At 38.6% G+C, this 21,051-nt stretch overlaps 1 protein-coding gene across 1 annotated transcript in view; it reads left to right on the top strand.

Moving 5' to 3' along the window:
• LOC110093648 overlaps positions 1-19,211 on the top strand; it is a 34,850-nt gene extending 15,639 nt beyond the window's left edge. The window contains exons 5-7 of the mRNA XM_020818598.1: positions 13,285-13,428; positions 14,413-14,464; positions 19,119-19,211. Coding sequence (XP_020674257.1) covers positions 13,285-13,428; positions 14,413-14,464; positions 19,119-19,196 — 274 coding nt within the window. The 3' untranslated portion in view covers positions 19,197-19,211. The remainder of the gene's footprint in view (positions 1-13,284; positions 13,429-14,412; positions 14,465-19,118) is intronic.
• The last annotated feature ends 1,840 nt before the right edge of the window (positions 19,212-21,051 follow it).

Genomic DNA, 21,051 nt, shown 5'->3' with positions numbered 1-21,051 from the left:
GTCGTCATCGAGGAATAGGAGATCGACCCAAGCAAAATTACGCAGATACACGGAGATGCCACCGCCATAGGAAGCCTCACAGCTCGCTCACTGCAGGATCAACTGGCTTTCATCGGAGATTTCATATCAAATCTATCGGTTAGTGCCAGCCGTTTCAAAATGAATGAAGAAAATGTCCGTTACAAATGATTCAGAATGATCAGGAGCGTTGATAGCATCAGAGAGGATATCTGTGAATCCATGCCGCATTCTAGCAGCCCAATTCCAGGAAGCCTACTCATACGTACACGCTGCTCTAGTAAAATCCCTCGGGCACTATTGGCCCAGAATAATAGATGGAAAAGAAAATGCGCTCTACTTATACAGATCGAAGTTGATTGGAGCAGAAAGCCGTTTCTCTCCTATGAAAAAAACATTGCCTGGCACTGATTTTGCAGTCAAAACTCCGCCATTACATGTGTATCCCACAAAATCACACTGATATCAAAGATCGAATTCGCTGAAGTTCTTGATTGACAAGACCAGCTTGACAGGTCGTTAGCCAGGTGAGCAGTATGTTGTTCAGTTTGAAAATCATTACATGCCACAGAGGCGTGAAAAAAGCAGCATTAGCAGACTGGCTTGCTGCACACCCAATCCCACCAATCTCCGCTAATGATGATTTGCCGATGAGCAGATTATGCAGGTCGAGTGAAAATGAAAGGCTACCATTATGTAAATTACTTCGACGATGGCCCGTCGATTATAACCTGTCCGACCCAAATATTGCAAGACCCGGCTTGCAGTCGCGTCTCATTTCGTACACCCGAGGGAGGTAAATGAGATTCATCAGTTTGACTGAACCTCGACCAATAATGAAGCCGAGTACGAAGCTCTTTGAGCAGGTGGAATCAGATCGATGTAGATCCCAACATCTCCAAACTTTTGGTGATTCTCAAACTTGTAATAAATCAAGACTTGGAATTACAAGTGTGGCAAGTTGAATTGCCCCACTATCACAACAGCTCCGAGCTTTTGAAACAAGGACCAAATGTTAGAATGGCTCGACTTCCTCGAGACAGAATGCTAAAGCAGATTGCTCTGGCCCAAAATAGCCAAAAAAGGAAATGACGAACATCAAGCAGAGAGTCCCATATTCATTGGGGTTTACACTCGTAGGTCTTGGAGCCCGCTCTGTACAATTTCCCGAGGGTCCAGAAGGAAATTCGGATTAAGTCAGCAGATGAAAACTCCGTGAAACCCTCTGGCCTCTCCATCAGATTCTATGGAGAATTATCCAGAAGAACATCATGTGCCAAGAGACGAAAGCTAGTCAAGCTTCAGAATCGTGTGGCATTGTTTAGATATTGAAGTCGAAAATGATTGGAGACAGCCATTCATTGACTACTTGAGGAAAACAACCCGATAGAAAAGTCTATGGCCCGCACCAAATTCGAAAAAGGCGTGAGATAGCAATTGTAATACATACTGTAACAGACGAGCCTATTGCATCAAATTGGTAAGGTCCTTGGACCAAGAGCTGCATAAAGTATGACAGAAAGTCCATGAAGGGCTTTGTGGAGCACATCAGTCAGTCCTAAAATGCCGTCCAAATCAAGATGGATATTAATGGCCAACTCATGCGTCAAGCATGTGTATCGATCATGCTAAGAGGTGCCACGAATGTCAAAATCCACGGTGATGTTATACATCACCGCAAATCCACTTACACCCAACAATAGCTTCTGGCCATCTGAATTTGGGCCACGACATAATTGGGCCATTAGACCGCCATCATTCAGCGGGACACCTTCATTCTGCAGCGACAGAACTACTTTCCAAGTGGGCAGAACAGCTCCATCAGAGATGTCACATCCGAAACAAGTATCAATTTCTCACCCACAATTGTCGTTTCAGATTCGCGTGTCCACGCCGAATATCTCAGACAATGGTACTGCCATTCAAAAAGTACAAAAATCTATAAGTTCGTGATCGTACAAAATCGATTGGCGATATTTCACTCCATAGACAATCCAAGGCAAATGGATGGCAGAAGCCTTCAACAAGACGCTGGATGAAAGTGTGAAGAACCCTCACAAGGAACAAAAAGGAGTGGCTACGAAAATGCAGAAGCTCTATGGGCCTATCGTACAAACCACAGACGCCAACAAAGCCACTCCTTTTCATGGTGTCGTGTTGAACCCGTATACCATTGAGATGAGTACCGTGCACTTCGGTGCATCAAAATGACCTCACTCAAGAGCAAAAATCCCGTCTCAGAATGAAGAGTTAATTTTTTTTTATTTTTTTTGTTACCACTTGATGAACGCAGGTTACAAGCCAACAAAATTTTGAATCACGAGGAAGAATACGCAAAGCTTTGATCGAATGGTGCGTCCTCGATCATTTCAAGAGGGAATTAGTTCCTGGTGCTGAGAAACCAATCATTCGCGCAAGAAAAATCGGTGGTAAATTCGTATCCCAATTGGGAAGCCCCTTACGTCATCGAGAAGGTGTACCAAGAGGAGCATCATCAGTGTCGATTCTTGAACGCGTCAGAGGCCTATGCCGCCAATTCAACGTCGACATTTAAGAAATATCACGCATAAAAAATTTTCATATCTTGATGTAATATTGTGATAATCAAAATATTTATATGCATAGTTGTCAATGCATGCTTATTTTGAAATTCTCTTTGTGTAGCAAGAACGCATTCAAAACCCCCATCAGACTGGGGGCATTTAAATATTATTTGCGGTCGACATCGCGCTGCGTGCCGAGATCCCCAAATAATATTTAAATCTCAAAGACAAAAGCCTATCCAAAAGTCCCTACGAGACAGGGGGCTTTTAAATATTCATTGGTCGACATCGTACTATACGTCGAGATCCCCAAATGAATATTTAAAATCTCATATTCAAACATTATTTCATTCTGAAATGTCCTCGAGACAGGGGGCCATTTTAAATTTCATTGGGTCGGACATCGTGGCATTACGCCGAGATCCCCAATGAATATTTAAATCTTATATTCCAATCTATTCCATGCTGAAATGTCCCTCGAGACAGGGCATTTTAAAATATTTATTTCGGGTCGACATCGCGCTGCAATGCCGAATCCCGAAAATATTTAAAATTATCAATCCATATTCTTTTGTACTAAAGAATACAAAATATTGTTTCCAAAAGTATATGCAGGTGGTCTTTTCAGAGTTAGAGACACCGTCTTCTCCAACAAACAAAGACTCAAGTCAAGAAAGTCTTTTGTGGCTACACACTCCTACAAAAATTTGAGCCAAGAAGCTTAAGTCTTTCACAGCCGAAGCTAAATTTGAATGGTGTAAACAGTCGGATCCAAACCAAGCCCAAATAGACCGGATCCTTGGCATCTCCGTTCACTCAACAAGCCATAAGAAAGCGCCGTAGATAGCGGAACCCCCACTCGTCAACCGTCAGTAGGACTGTAGAGGTACGAGGCAAATATGGACCGACAAGTTCAAAGTGATCGAGTCTACAAAAATTCTCCTAAATGACTGGAGAAATCAAAGTTCAGTGAAGGCATGAGTCTCAAACAAGCTACCAAAGTTCGTAGGCCCAAAATCTACAACCACAAAGAGACTCCAATTACCCAACTTCAGAAAAATGCATGGGAGCGCAATCCATAGCTCAAGTCTTGAAGCCTAATGGGTTTAAGAGGTCGGATCCAACAAGCCCAAATATGGCCGGATCGTGGCAGCTCCCATCATAACTCCAACAAGCCATAAGAAAGGCCGCAGTCAGAGGAACCCCCATTCACAACCAGAGGACGAAGAGCGTCAAATTCTAGCTCTCCCATCTGATAAACTCAAGTGACTCAGATTAAAGTCTTCCAAGTGGTTACAGGATCAAGATATACCTACGTTCGGTACTATCATATGAGTCAAAAACCTGCAATCCTTCAAACAAATCCGTAAAGCACAAAGCGAGATCGAAAGGAATTTTTCTTAAACAAGTCCGCCAAAGCACAAGCAGAGGACCGAGAAAAATATCCAAAGTTCGTGAAAAGCCCAGCTGACTAATGATTCTGTCATCAACAAGTCCGTTATGCACAAAGCTCTGGACCCCGATGACTTTTCGCCATCGACCTGAACAAACCTAAGTTTTAGGTTTATCGGGCAATCTACTCCTTCACAAGCCGCCAAAGCAAGAAGCATAGGGCCGAAGACAAAAATCTCCTTGAAAAATCATCATTATAAATCAGCAATCCTCCATCAATTCCGCAGCAACAAAGCATAGGACAAAAGAAAATCAGTATGCTCAAACCATCTATTGATACATCGAAGAGATCTATTGAGAAAGAAAATTTAGTTGACATCCCAAGCAAATAATTGGAGTCCACTAAAGAAATTCTTAGGTGACATCAAGCTAATTTTTAGAGATCCACATAAACGAAGACTAGTGAACACTAAACCAAATGTCTTGAGATCCACAAGGCCAAACAAGCTTACAAACAAACTGGTTCCGCTCTAGACGCGAACCACATTTGTTTGAGGGCATTGTTGACCTTATGTACAATACTCAAGAGAAAGAAAAAAAAAACAACTCATACCTGACTGTCGATCCTCAAATCTGCCGGAATCGCGCCGATTCGCGCCGTTTGCCAATCAAATCCCGCTAAAAATCCTGCGATGTTGCCATCGGATCCCACACCCGTCGTTAAAAACTACGGAACCGAACAGACACTTATCTCTCCATTCGCTCTCACGCCTCGCCACGCTCGACTCTTCCTCCCGAACTCCTCTCCCACTCCCGACACCCACCTGCTCTGGTCGATCCCATCTCCACAGCCGACCACCTCTGTCTGTGCCGACCCCAAGCCGAGAGAGAGAGAGAGAGAGAGAGAGAGAGAGAGAGAGAGAGAGAGAGAGAGGCTCTCTTATCTAGCCGTGACTCCCCCTTCCTGTCGGATCTAGCTCCCGCGACTAGAGCCGCCCGGCCTCCTCCCGTCTGACCCCAAGCCGAGCCCTCTGTGTTGTCCGATCCCGCTCCTCCCTCCGACGTCGCCCCTTCCTATCGAATTGGAAGTCACGGCATTTTTGATCGGAAGCACTAACAGGAGCTCGCTGGAAGTAAAGGTAACTTTCTCCCTCTCACGCGCTCTGCTTCGGTCGAATCCAGTAAAGTCGCCGAGCAAGAGGGAGAGAGAGAGCATGTGTGGTTTTTGATTAAAATTAATATTTATTAATTTTAATCAAAATTAATAATAATTGTTAATTAATTTTAGTTAGTTTTAATTTAAAAAGTATTATTAATTATAATTAATTTTAATTAACTGAAATTATTAAATTATTTATAATTATAGAAATTAATTATAATTAATTTTAAGAAATTAATTATAATGAATTTTAATTAATTATAATTAATCTTAATTAAAGTTCATATTAATTAATTATGATTAATTAGTATTTTTTATTATTAAATATTAATTAACATTAATTATTTATAATTAATTAAAGTTATTTATAATTAATTATCTTAATTAATTATAATGACTTTTAATTAATTACAAAAAAGAAGAAAGAAAGTTCTCCCCCTCTTACCTCGATCCTCGTGCCCACACCAACGAAAGCTAAGGTATAACACTCCTAAACTCTAAAACTTTGAAAACCTTCCCCGGCGCTTGCAACGCGGCGAACGACCAACTCATGCACGCTTTTCTCTAGCATGGTGAGAAGGGAATTCGTTGCGATGCTTGCGACGAGGTGGGTAATCAAAACCCCATTTTCCGCGTTAGTGTCGGACCGGAAAACCAACTCATGCACGCTTTTCTCTAGCGTGGTGGGAAGGGAACCCGGTGCGACGCCTACGGCGAGTCGGGGTAAATATAAACTTGCTTATTTTGAACTGGTGCCCGTAACCCATGCACGCCTTTCTCTGGCGTGGTGGGGAATAAAATTATTACGGCCGCGGTGTCCTCTTCCGAGGGCACCTACCATGCACGCTTTTCTCTAGCGTGGCGGGAGGCCCAGTTTTTCGTAGTTTTCCCCTAAACGGGGGAGACGCCGGAAGGCTGCCGAAATTTCGGGTAAACAAAAAATCGTACTTGGGACAATTTGGAGCTTTACTTGGACATTGATTGGAGCATCAAATGGACTTAATTCAAACTCAAACAATCTAATAACTTCAAGTGCAAACAAAACAAGAAAACGGCTCGAACTCAATTGAACTATGGGGGACTATTGGAACTTGAATGAACATGAACTTGGATTCTCATTTGAACTTGCAACAAATGACTTAATTTGAACTTAAAACTTGAACATGAGCTTGGGCTTGAACTCAAGCAAGAACTTGATTGAACTTAGACTTGGACATAATTTGGACAAATTGAACAAGAACTCAAACTTGAATCAACCTTAAACTATAAAGAACTCAAATCAAAACTCGAACTTGAAATGAACAAAGATATAACTTGGACTTTTAAACTCAAACAAAGATTTGAGTTGGACTACAGTGGACACTGAACTTGAACTATACAACATCAAGGAGAACACGAGCTTGACTTGAACTATAAAATACTTGAATCAATCTTGAACTTGCAAGTGGCGCAATGTAACTACAAGAGACTCGGAGTTGAACTTGGTTTAGATCGAAGAGGAAGTTGAAATCTATTTGAACAGTTTAAGTGGGAAATCCTAGTTTGAACTTGAATCACAAGAGAAGAAATATACTCAAATGTCCAAATTAAAATAATAACTTCTATAAGTTATATACAAATGAAAGCGGAGCTTATGGTGAATAAGGAGCTTCTAAACAAACAACAAGATCAGAGTCAATGATATTTCTTCATTACAATCTGTATGAAGTATACGATATCCCCCTAAAACATCCACTTGCAAGCACTGATAAAAGCCTATATTGTCTTAAAGAAGCATGCAATAGTTGCTAGAAGAATTGAAAGAGGCATAGGCAAATACACCAAACCCCAATAGGTCACGAGGGTTAGCACGTAATGGTGGCACAAATGTTCTCACAGTCAACATGAAAAGTTGGAGCAATGACGAATACAACTAGACCAAGGATCAATAGTGATATGCAAGCAAATATTTCAGTCTCCAACAAAATTGGGAGGACTGGTGTGCAGCAAACATATATTTGTATGATGATGATAATCAACAATAGATAAGAAATGTTGCAACATGGCTGCAGTCAATAATCAATCAATGGTTGAAAGATACATTGATCCGCTATAAGCAAAGACGAAATATATGTAGTGAATGTCGACTCCTATGAGTCCTCGTAGAAGATCATGTCGTACACCCGATGTGATGATCACAAACAAATTTCAAAAGACCATAACAAATGCAAGAACCTACGAGTAAAGCAGGAGATTAGTTAGTGCACTACGATCCACCTGCAGAAAGCAACAAGTAGTGCACGACATTCTACCTGTACGAAGCAGCGAATAATTTTATTCAGAAGCTGGTACGCCACGCCACCGGATCTGCAACCTCCGTACAAGCAGACATAAGACGTCTACAAATATTTTAAAATACCCCTGCACGTGCACTGTAATTTGAATACACAAAGGTACACTAAATGGGAAAACATAATCTTAACCTGCATGGGCCCTGACGAGCGTGTTATTGGTATACACGTGACGTCTAGGGATGTTGCGCGGGTTATTAAATTTGAATCCGATCATTCTAAGTAGATAAAATGAGTCGACAGGGTTTAATTATAAAATGCCCCCAAACTCGCAAGGGCCCCGGCGAGCGTGTTATTGGTACACACGTGACATCTAGGGATGCTGCGCGGGTTGACAAGTGAATTCAAGTTTGAAACCGATCCTTCTATACAGATCAATAGAAGTCGACAGGGTTCGAACCAACAAACAAATATACGGTTGTGGCGACCGTTATATTTGTCTTAATACATTTATATTAGGCCTTCAAGGCCTATAACAATGAGAATTCACTATCAAGGGCATAAAACCTACGAAACCCGATCCTCTGTCGACAGCCCGACAGAGTTGATAAGGTTCAATCCATAAAGAGAAATGACCCCGAACACCTCGATGATGGCCGTGTTGAATGCAGATCTCAACCGGAGGGGTTCTCAAATATTTTCAAATGCCTCCCAAATATCCAAAGTCCATTTCAAATATTCCAAAGCTCCACCCAAACTACCCATAAAAATCCAAAATCCAAAAAAATCTCAAAATCTCAAAATTCCAAAAATATTTAAAATTTGAAATCCAACCATCAAATGCTTATAGCAAAATTCATCCACCCTCCGCAACAGTTTGCCGAGGTGGACAAATCTGAAATATTACTTCAGCTCACAAAGAGCAAATGCTTGGTTGAAAATATCACTATGATCCATTCTCAAACAATCTCCTGCCAATAAGGGCGTGGTACGTGTCCTCTAACCGGCAGTTTTGCTGCCAAATGGCACCGCAGGATAAACGGTTATGACCCGGCGCCTCTTAACCGAGTGGTTTTGCTGCCAAATGGCACCACAGATAATGGTTATGGCCAGCGCCGTTACGTTCCTTATTGGCATCAAATTCTTGAGATATGAATCAATAGGATATAATCGATAGGGCACAAAGCCCTTTGTTAGCTAAGGTGGATTTAAATTTGTCCCCTTAGACAAACATTCAACCCCGGTCTACAAGGTCCCCTTGGACGAAGCAACCCATGGCTGCCGATAAGGATCCTTCTGTTAGGTTGGGTCGACTACCTCCTCTGACTAAGTAGACCAGGGACCACGATGGCCCGGGACGACGGAACCATGGGATCTTGATCGGGTCTATCATCCATTCCCCCACCATCCGCTTTAAGTGCAAGATGGTGAAAATTTCTATTTTAAATATCAACTCCATCCAAAACCTTCAAATTCCCAAACATCCAAATCTTCAAATTTCCAAAATTCCTAACCCAGTGCTGCTACTATATGCCAGATATCACGTATTCTATACGTATCTGATTGACGACTAGCCTTAATCGAAAGTTCTCTCTCATGATTGGGAGGGGTAATTAACTATAGGGGCTTGCGCCTATAGGAAACCAGAACTCAGATCATAAAGTCCTCGCAAAATGAGGGCGAAATCTCTGGGTAGTGTCTTATCTACAAACCCATCTGCCTTCCAAAATTTACCTCGGAACTTATTCAGTTAAAACTTCCTCGCCGAATAAAAGAAAAGCGGGTGGAGGCCGGGGCTGAATTTTCGGAGCCCACACCAAGTAAACAAGACAAATGAAGCTCCGGTGTGGGGTTTTTGTGCTTGAGAGGAAGTAGACAACAACTAGTGGATTCTGGGGCGGTTGTGCTGCGTCAAATTCTTGTTGGAGTCTTTGGATAGCAGGTTAGAAGCTGGAGACAGATTCTAGATAGCACCCTACTAGGTTTTACAAGCCTTGGACTGCTCTTCTATGCTACCGGAGGCTTCAGACAGCAGATTATGGCCTTTTAGGCTGCTGGACAGCAGTTCTCCTGAGTCTGAAATTCAGGACAGCAACTAGATCTTGGCCAAAATCCTGGAATTATTTCTGGACAGCAGCTGTAGGGTGTTGGGAGTCTTCTGGACAGCAAGCTATAATCTCCAAACGTGTAAGACAGCAAAGAAAACACTTTTGCTGGAACGTGGGCAACAAACAGGAGTTTCCCGGGAAGAACAGGGAGGTGTGAATGAGAGCTTGGAAGGAGGTTTGAAAGAAATTCCAAAGGAAGAAGCCTTCTTTTGGAAGGAAAGTAAATAGGTGGGGCTAAAGGAATTTCGGCCAGGTGAGAGAAGAAAAAAAAATATAGTTTCAATGTATTTGGAGATAAGACATTAATTACTCAATTAATTCAGATTTGGATTAATTGAATTATTTAAGGGATTTTCCAAAAATAGGATTAATGAAATAGGAAGGATGTGAGATTTAAATTTGAGTTATTTCAAAATTCAAACTCCTTCCAAAGATAGTTGGAGTTAGACAAGGAAAGTGGAGCTTTAGGAAACAAATCCAAATTTAAATCAAAGGGGGGCCGGCGGCTTAATGGGGTAGGGAGAGAATTAAGGAAGCTTTTAATGCTTCCTTAATTCATGGACTTAAATTTAGGATGAAATATTTCATCCCAATTTAGCTTTAATTCAATAGGCATGGATTTGGAAAGTTTCCTAAAATAGGAGTGATATTTTAGGTAACATTTCAAATTCAAATAAATTTGATAAGTTAATGAAGTACCTAAATTGATCAACCCAATTAGGAAAGGAATCGATGTAAGCAAGGATGGAGAGAAAAATCCAAGGGGAAAGGGGGGGGGGGGGGGGGCGGTCCACTAGTATTTATAGTTAATTACAAATGTGGTGGGGGGGAGGGGGGGGGGGGGGGGGGGGGCTTTGGGTAAGCGGGTCGGTGGTCGTAGTGGGGGAAGAAGGGTGGTGTCTTGAGGTAGTGGTGGTGGGAGATGTGGTCGCCGCCAAGGAGGGGTGACTAGGAAATTCGGCGACTAGGAGAAAAAAGATTGAAAGAAAAGAACGACAAAACAAACCACGAATCAGGCTGTCTCCAAGGTTGGTGGGTGATACATTTTCCCTCCTTAGGGATCTCTCCAAAGCTCTCTCCTAGAACTCTGACAACTCAAAGAACACGTGCAGGAATTTTTTTTTTTATCATTCATTCATTAACCCTCTAAGGAGAAGAGGGAGGCTTTAAATAGCCAAATACATGAAGGAAAATAACAAAGACACTATTGCCCCTAGGGCATACATAAGACAAAGCCCTCAAGTGAGGGTATAAAGGGAAAAAGAACAATAACAAATCAAATACATAAAATAGATAAAAATAAATAGGCACGATTGTAGCCGTAGATCTCTGATGTCCTCATCATCAACTATTCACACATATTCTCCAAATTTGTCTTTTTATGTGCAAATAAGGTGGTGGGCACAACACATGGGGCTCATTCCCTCCTTAATAAATTCTTGATGAAGCAATGCATTTTTTATCTTTTATGTTCAACATGTTTAGTATTATTCACTTATAATGCAATAAATTAGGTAAGGATGAACCATTATTTAAATCATAACCATGTTGTATATTCCTAGGTGGTGGTAATTCATTAGGAAGCTCATCAAGACAGTTCTTTAAAGTACGATAGTAATTAATTAATATCCTCAAAGAGATACTCTTATTCACATCTTTTTTCAATTCAACAACTATCATGTCATAGATTATTCTCTTAGGTTTAATCTCATTTCAAAATTTTGTTGGCTCAATATATACAAAATTTTTCTTGTACATTAGGAGCTCTTGACTTTTTTTTAACACAGGACTCTTAGATTTCATAGGTGTCAAAATTGTTGAAGAATGCTGGTAGAGCTGTTGCTAATAGAAAATGTGGGCGACAATAAGAGGATTAAGGAAATGATAGCAAATTCAACACCAATAAAACACTAATAGCTGGCGGAAAATATAATAGAGAAATTAAGAATTAATGCTTATGTATTCTCAAAGAGAAAGATGCCTAGAAAAAGAAAAATAACTACACCATCCCATGGATTCAATGCCATCCCAAGAATTCCAACAAAGAAATGAAAGCTAGCGGTTGCTGGTAGCATGGAACTTGGGAAGTTCTTCTGGAATGTTTTCTAAAGCTTCAAAATATCGTACTTATAACTTTTCCTAGAATTGTATAGATTCTTATTGTAGTCTAATCAGCACTAGGTATAATTTTCCCTTGTATGCATGATAAATAAATCAACCTTTTAGCTGTTCTCCTATATTTTCTATGGTATGTTAGTCCCAAATTCAAATTTGTTTTCAGCCTAAACCTTTCATTGCTTTTTTTGCTTCCTTCTCCATGTCTTAGAGTTTTGATTTCTAGTCAAGAGAGCCAATCATCATGAGTGATGAAAATCAAACCATTTCATTAAAGGAGAACTCGAGAGTTTATTAACCTCACATCATTGCATGGAAGAAATTGTCTAAAATGATCCTAAATAGGAAGAACATAGGTATCAGATTATTCTTTTGCTTAATAAATGGACTTGCAAATCACGTATTTCTGATTGCCCTTCTTTTGTTGGAAAAATTATTAGAGATAAATGTTTAAAAAATAACCCAACATCCAATATTTTAGCTTAGTAAGAATTCCAAATGTTCTGTTCTCTTGAAAGTTTCTTTTTTCCATTAATATTATTATGGAGGTTAACAGAGGAAAATATGTTAATTTCTGGAAAGATAAATGGATAAGGGGCGGTTCCTCTTACTGTTCTTTAGTTTGCTCCCATATTTTGGTGTCTTTGATTTATTTGTTCATTGGAAACACATAATTTTGCCAATGATACTCCAGGATGACTGATCTTGTCTATTTTCCTTTTTTTTTTCTGTTAAATATTTTTACCCATTCCATTCCTTTGTCCGATGAGACAGATTATTCTTAGCTGGATGGAATCCTGTTGTCTCTTTATAAATATCTATTGTTGTATGGATTTTATCTTGGTGGAAATTATTTAGCAAAACTCCTTTTCACAATCTGAGCATCTCTGTTTCATTATTTGTTATGTGTGCAATGCCTATCTTGAAGATGATTTCCATTTCCTTAATTGTTGAACAATTAGTAAGATTTGGAGGTTTCATAAGCTATTTGGTATTTGTAAGGCCTTAGGAAGTATTAAAATTTTATATTAAAAGCCACTTTAGGGATTTTGGAACATTTTTGTCTCTTTTTCATTTTTGGATTATCTGGATTGTTAGAAGTGGAAGATGTTTCTCTAATTCCGTTAAAGATGAAAAGTTGCTTTGCTTCAACATTATCTCTTATGCCCACTTCTGGATTTTCAATTCAAATGGAAGGTATTTCTTATGATGCCTATCGATTTTCAAATGTTCAGTCGATCACTGTTTAGATTGTATATTTATTTAGCTCCTTTTGTATTCTTGAGTTTCATTACTTTTTCTGTAATTTATCTTAATTTTTGCCTTTCTTTTTGTTTAAAAGAGAAGGGTTTTTTCCCAGCTTTCCAATAAAAAGGAGGTTGATGGAAAAAACATGCTTTCAATGCCAAACAAGAGAGTTTCTTCTCTGCATCTTTAAAAAGCAATTGTGATTTCTTTATTTTCCTAAAGTATCTCAGAGGCTGCTTTAGCACATGCTTATCATTTTTCATCAACAACTATGTTATCGCTGTTACACATTATAACTACATTGTAACTGGAAGAAATAGGGAAGTTTGCTGGTTCCCTAAATTTACCAGTATGTATTATTTTCATTTTATTTTAATACACACTTAACGATACTCGGCATTTTATTTCCTACATTACAATTTTGAATCCAGGAAAGATGGCGAAAGCAAAGTGAATTGCTCATCCGTTGTCCTCGGAAGAATTGTGTTTAGTGCCTTGGGCATTATAATGTCAGCAATAGTGGTCTATACGCTAGTTACTGATGGTTGGCCTTTCCGCATGGAATTGTTGACACCGTAAGCATATAATTTCCTCTTTTTTATATTTAGGTTTCGTTTGGGACAGCTTTTGTATTTCTTTATAAAACGACTTTTTAGTATAAATTTTTTTAATTCAAGAAAATTTTGTACTAGAAAACTGTTTTAGAAAGCAACAAAAAAATTATCTCGAATGAAGCCTTAGTTAGATTGATTCTAAATTTCAATTATCAACATTGTGTTTGACTATTTTCTATGCTGCACTTTGCAATTAGTGTTCATATTCATGATGCCAAGCATAGAAATAGCGAATCTTGTGTAAATGGTATTAGATAAACTACGGCTAATGGAATGTGCGATAAGAGGTTTAAACTCAACATGCTCAGACGCTAAGGCATATTTTGCACATCTTTATGATGTGGATGTCTCATGTTGTTAACATTGCTCGACTCTCTGTTGATGCATTTCATATTGATGCCTAGATATTTAACATATAATCTCAAGCGCGCAACCTTGTTTCTAGTTTCATCCTCAGTTTCGTGTATCTTTCTTAGGTACCTCTTAATTCGTACTCTAAGCTCCCAACCAACAGATCAAGGAGAGCTGTGTTCAACTTATATTTCTAACTTGTCAGCTTTGGCGTAATCATTTTCCTTGCAAGCCATTTTAAATCAATTCTAGCTGCCCTCTTATCCGCTGAAAGAATCTGTTACCACTAACAATAGTGTTAGCAATAGTGTTAATGTACCAAAATTAACTTTCCATTTGTCTAGACAAATATCTCATCTGTGGGATAAATACTACTAGAAGTTTATGGCTTGAGTGATACCTCGCTTTTGGTTTCTTTAATGCGTGTTTTTGTTCTACTAGTTCATCTAATGCCTGCATAAACGTATGTTTCCTTGTGAAGATTTGAATTAAGTCTATCTTTAATATGTTTTTCATACTAAATTTGGACTGTATGCTCGAATGAAATCCATATAAAAAGGCGCTAAGCAATGTTATCTATTCTTTTGTGTTCAGGTGGATGGCTGCAACCTTAATCGATTTTTACATAAATGTTTTTGCCATATCGGTAAGCCTTGAAATATCTCATTATTAGGTAGATATTATTTATGATTTTGCTGATTATTAGAACCCTAAAATAGTTGCAATAATGGAGGGAAGCATTCAGAGAAGTTTCTCAGTCAAATAGGAAGTTTTTATCATTAAAATAAGGGTATTGTAAGATTGTTTCATAAGATTTAAATGCCAGCTGCTATTTTTTCATCATTTCCCATGGTGGCCTTTGATTGGTGTGTTTATCATGGTTTCTAGGATCCTTTAACTTATGCTGCAAGTCATTCATTTTTTTTTGTATAACAAAATTGAGGATTTGAAGATGGCATGAAGTTTATTAAGTAATTCATAACTCCTGGAACTATTGCACTTTACTTGAGAGGATGTCAATATCATTAGCACAGCGCTATCTTATGTTGTTTGCTTGTGTGGCCTGTTGCAATTTCAACTAGATCTTGTTTTTTCTCAACTCTCAGCTTCAAAGATGTGTCACTCTAATTTCTCTATTATTGTTTTCCGGGGACCCTACTAATTAATTTTTTGATGGTTAATAAACAAAATCATCTCTCTAATGATGTAGCAAAAAGAACATGAACATGTTATTGTCAAATACCTATCCTTTCTATGAATATTTAATCGTGAATTCCATTTATACAATATGGATAGATGACAATATTGTTTTATCTTTAGGTCTGAAATTCCAAAACTCATCAGCTGCATACTTCATGTAATGTGAATAAAAGGCTGGCTGCAACTGGAAACAGTATAAGATTGTGGACCGAGCAAGAAAGAAATATTCAAATAGGTCAAACCTTGTACATATTAGAATACTATACATATTAGTATTTACGTGATTGTATTTACGGCTTATACCATTATTTTCCTTTATAAACTCTGGCATTGTATTCATTTCTAAATAATAAGATTTCTACTTTTCCTTTCTCCTTCTTCCTGTAACTGCTCTCTTCTCCGGTTCTTGTTCTTGGTTCTTTCTCCTGCTTATGCTCTCATGGTATCAGAGCTCCAATGGGAGATCAAGAATCAATGAACATTCCTCCACCCTCCTCCCCCTCCCCCTCCGTCCAAACAACCAACACAAACAACCACATACCTCAACCACTCAAATTTCTGGTTTCAAACATCAAAAATCTAGCACCGCATACCCTGACTACCGAGAACTACCCTATATGGCGAGTGCAACTCCTTCAACAATTCACGGCAAATGGCTATGCCGGCCACCTCATCGGAACTGCTAAACCTCCCACCAATCCAACCTCTGTCGAGCACGCCCAATGGCGCCTCATCGACAACAATCTCCTTTCGGCGCTCTTCTCAACGGTCTCTCAACCAATTCTGCCTTACATCATCACGACCACCACAGCAAGCGAGGCTTGGGCGGTTCTTGAACGCCGACTTCAACCTACCAGTCGATCCCGTGTAATGCAACTCAAGAACGAGCTGTACCGAGTTCAGATGAAGGATCAACTGTTGACCTCTATTCAGATAGCAAAAAAATGAAATAAAAAAAATGCATACCTATCTCTGCCGCAAATCCCAGAAATCCCGCACCTCGGACTGTCGAACCCGCAAAATTCACAAGAAATCCCGCCGAGGCACTGTAGATTCGGCGCTGTTCCGGGAATTGCTCGCCTCGATCGCGCTCCCGTGAACGTCGTTTAATACCGAAGCAAATGAGACCTTCGGCTGCTGCTCTTCCGCGCTCGCTCACTCCCGATACCGCTGCTCTTCCCCATCCCACGTCTGAACTCCTCTTCCTCTTCCGCTCCAAGCCACGACCTCTTCTCAACTCCATACGAAAAGCCCTGCTCCCGTCGATCTCCTCCCGACTCCAAGCTACAGCCCTCTGACCTCCCTGTCCGACGCCGATCCCCACTCAGCCGAAGCCCCGATCTCCTCTGTCTTTGTCCGATCCAACCCAGGAAGCCGCCGCCCCCTTTGCCTGTGCCGACTCCAACCCGAGAGAGAGATCCATCATGCCTACTTGTAGCCGCCCGATCCCATTTGGCCGAGCTCCTCCATTCGATCTTCTCTCCTAAATCCGAAAGCCCCCTCTGCCCGATCCACCTCTCAGCTGATACTTTCTCATAACCAAACCAAATAACCCCCTTTAATCCCCAAGCTCACTCACTCAACTCACTCTGACTCACTCAACTCACTCCACTTAGCCCACTAAAATCCTACCCAATCCAACTCAGCCACTCAACTCAACTCAACTCACTCTCCTCTACCCGACCCCCTTTAGGTATAGGAATATTTGTTATATATATATATATATTTATTTCCTTTTATTATTATGATATTTTTATTATTAATTATTTTTAATTATAATTAACTTATAAAATAATTATAATTAATTAGAAATTAATTATGATTTTTTATAATTAGTTTATATTAATTATAGTTAATTATTTTGATTATTAATTAACTATAATTAATTCTTGTTAATTATAACTAATTATTCCAATCATATTTAATTAATTTTAATTATAATTATTTATTATAAGATAATTATAATTAATTGTAATATATTTGTAGTTAATTATAACAAATTAAAAAAAATGATTCTTTTCTCGACGCTTGCAACGAGCCGGCAAACCCCCGAGGCGCTCACGTAGCGTTTAGGGTGGGAAACCGGTGCGATGCTCGCGATGATTTAAGGATCCCTCTTCAAAGCTTGCAACGAGCCGGCAAACCCCCGAGGCGCTCAAGTAGCGTTTAGGGCGGGAAATATTTATTGATTTATAAAAAGCATATGATAAAGTTCCAAGAGAAGTGCTATGGAGAGTTCTTGAAAAGAAAGGAGTTAATAATGCTTATATTCAAATCATTAAAGATATGTATGCAGGAGCTATTACTTGTGTTCAAACACAAGGTGGTTTGACCAAGTATTTCCCTATTTCGGTTGGGTTACATCAAGGATCAGCCTTAAGCCCATATCTTTTTGCTTTAGTCTTGGATGTTCTCACTAGACATTTGCAAGATGATGTACCTTGGTGTATGCTTTTTGCTGATGATATTCTTCTTGTTGATAAGACTAGAGAGGGAGTTGAAGGTAAACTTGAATTATGGAGGTCAACCTTAGAGTCTAAAGGTTTTCGCTTGAGTAGATCTAAAACGGAATATATGGAGTGTAATTTTAGCAGTAATAGTCCTAGTGAGGGGATTGTGACTTTGGGCGATCAAGTCATTAATAAGAGTACACTTTTTAGATATCTTGGATCTGTTGTTCAGAGTGATGGTGAAATAGATGGGGATATTATCAGCAGAATTCAAGTTGGATGGTTGAAGTGGCGGAATGCATCGGGCTTGTTATGTGATAGAAATGTACCCCTCAAACTTAAGGGAAAATTCTATAAGATGGTAGTTAGGCCTGCAATGCTTTATGGTGTCGAATGTTGGCCATTAAAAGAGAAGCATAATACTAAGTTAAGTGTGGCAGAGATGAGGATGCTTAGATGGATGAGTGGCTTTACCCTTAGAGATAGGATACGAAATGAGCATATACGTGAAAAGGTTGGAGTAGCTCCAGTAGAAGATAAGATTAGAGAGAGTCACCTTAAGATGGTTTGGTCACATAAAAAGGCGGCCTTCCGACGACCCAGTTAGGAGAGTAGAGGTATTAGATTTGACTTGTGTTAAGAAAGGTAGGGGTAGACCTAAAAAGACTTGGTTAGAAAATATTAGAAATGACCTTTCTTTATTAGATTTAAACGAGAATTTGGCTTTTAATAGGACACAATGGAGAAAAAGGATTTATGTAGCCGACCCCACGTAGTGGGATAAAGGCTTGATGTTGTTGTTGTTGTTGTTGTTGCATCTTCATCTTTGGTCTTTTATCAGACACAGGAAGCCTTTTGTTGATTAATCTAATTTCTAAGGTCTTTATCTTCTGGATCTGTGATTCTGGTTTCCTTGATTCTTTGAATGTTTGATTATTTGAAATTGGGTGAGATCCCTTTCTGAGAACGTAACACATTTGTTACTGCTTGAGAACTTGGTTAATAACTCATTTTTTATTTATTATTATTTTTTACATCTTCAACACTTTTCAGCGACTCAATTTGATTAATCATGTTGGAAAGAATACAGCTGTTAAGGAAACAAAAAAAAGTTAATATGGATTGGAGGATTATAAGGGGAAGGAAGGGCGGGGGTAGTTTATGATGGAATTTTTATTTATGGGCAATCTCTTTCAATTTCCAAAATTGTTTTTGAGTTTGAAATTCCCTTAAATGTCAAAAAGCTTCATTTGAAGATTCAATCTTCCATTCCCAAATGATTTTGAAAACACCCGCTGCTTTTTTAGACAGGAATATGATTCAAGCAATATTTCTTTTTGTTGCATCTTTTCTTAAATATTTGAATGATCTGTATAATTGATAACATCTCTTGGACAAGTGAGATTAAGTTGCCTCTTTGCCAGTTTTCCTATGCTTTTAACTTCTCCTGTACTCACAAGCTTGTATTTTTAAAGAAATATCAAAATTAATAAGATGGTACTGAAAATAATCTACAATAGACATTTATAAATAACTGAACCAAAGTGTCCTGTAGTAACTTATAACTTCATAAAATTGTGAGCATGCATTACATGGATTCATATTGACCTTTTGTTATTTGAATGCTAAGTATATTGCTCCACCTTATAGGTATGGGTTTTCCACAAGGAGTCAACTTGGATCCGTGCAATCTTTTGGGTCTGCCTTTTAATATGCCTTGGCAGGTAATTTGTTTTAAAAATTCAATTTGCTTACATTATTTACCTTTGCAAAGGGTTGGGCTTAATTATACCTGAGGTGGACTATGTCTTGAATCATCATCCTTATTCCAACTGTTTGTAGCTTTATGAATCATAATTCTTATTTGCTCCCATTTAATGCTGCATAAGGTGACTTAGATTGGATTCATTTCCATGAATTTTTATATTGGTTTTATGATTTATTATTGATCTAGCGTCAACTCTCAATTTTTCTCATTCGGATTTGGGGCCAAAATTGGACTTGGGACCAGAATTCTTATTTTTCTTGACAAACTAAGGATTAGAAAGCTGCTTGCTTGAGGCGCTCTTTGGATTTTGCAATGTTGCTACCAAAGCACAGATGATTTGAATTTCTCAAATAATCATAGCTGTCTAAGGTGACGTGGTGGAGATCTTGTAGATAAAGATTTCATTCTTGATATTGCCCTTATTCTCTTGATTGACTTGATTTCTCCTTTTCAACGTGGGAGAATAAGTAAAAGAGGAAGATGGGGGATTGATTGTTTGAAGAAATATAGAAGTTCTCTTATTATTTTGGCTTTTTTTTGACTAAGAGATGTTGCGGCTTGGCAAGAGAGGAACTAAAATACCTTGGCATGTAGGCCTTTTGAGAGCGGAGTGAGCGATGGTTGAGGTGAGAGAAACGGATCATGAGTCTTATTTCTCGATAGAGAAAGGAACCAATGGTAATGAAAGAAAACAATAAATTATGGAATCATTTTAAATTTTAATTTAAAGATCATACAAATGACATCTTTATAACTCTATTTATAGAAATAAGTTTTCTGTTTAAATTTAAAAAATAATTGTATCATTTAATCCAAATTCAAGTCAAATTCCATCATCAAATTCAAAATTAAAAATACATTTATCTAAGAGGATAATTTTTATCTAATTTAAAAATATATATATATGACTAATAAAATAAATAAAAGAAAATGATCCCTCAACTCTTTGTGAGGGACCAACCCAACTCTTTTGAGAGGCCAATTTGATCCCTTAGCTCCTCGAAATGAGACTATTTGGTCCTGCCATCTAATGGTAAATTTAATGGTGTAAGTATGATGGTAATTTGGTCATTCTTAATTAAAATATTTAATAATCCAAAATTTCTAAAAAAAATTTTAATTTCAAAAAAAATTATTAAACTTTTCTTTAATTTCAAAATTTCTAAGATATATGTATAAGTTAGCCAAACAAAGAGATAGGAGTAGCAAGGATTTAGTTCAAGTGAAGTGTATTAAAGATGAAGATCAAAAAATACTTTTCTTAGAAGATGATATTCAACAAAGATGGATGAGATATTTTGCTAAACTTTTTAATGAAGATTGTGAAAATAAGATTGACTATATTGACCTTAGCACCCTAGATGAAAATAAAGATTTATATTTTTATCGGCGTATTAGTAAACGATGTTGGATCAGAAGACACGACGGGACCTTCTACGAAGGTATCCATCTTTATCCCTTTCGTGCACTTCTTTGACTAAATCTCGTAAATCCGTCAAGCCACAGGATTTAGTAAATTCGGAATTTACCGCAAAAAGAGGGAAACAAAGGATTTATTCCACTGTGAGATTTACGGGATGCTTAAATCCCGTTTGGTTTCGGACGCTTGCTAGGGTTGCGAGAGTGGTATTCGATGAGTGCGTGGGACGCTAGGGTCAAACTATGTTCAACATGCGTTGTGGGACGCTGGGTTCAAATTGCTGTTCACGCGCACTACACTGCAAGACGTGGGAGTCCTGTGTGGATGGGGTTTCGATGCTACTGGAAAGTTCGAACAATTCACTTCTGTGTATAATGAAAAGATTCTATAATTTT

Source organism: Dendrobium catenatum, unplaced genomic scaffold (genome assembly GCF_001605985.2).
Source record: "Dendrobium catenatum unplaced genomic scaffold, ASM160598v2 fragScaff_scaffold_1520, whole genome shotgun sequence".
In the NCBI taxonomy this organism is placed as follows: Eukaryota; Viridiplantae; Streptophyta; class Magnoliopsida; order Asparagales; family Orchidaceae; genus Dendrobium; species Dendrobium catenatum.
This window is presented reverse-complemented; position numbering and strand designations above follow the sequence as displayed.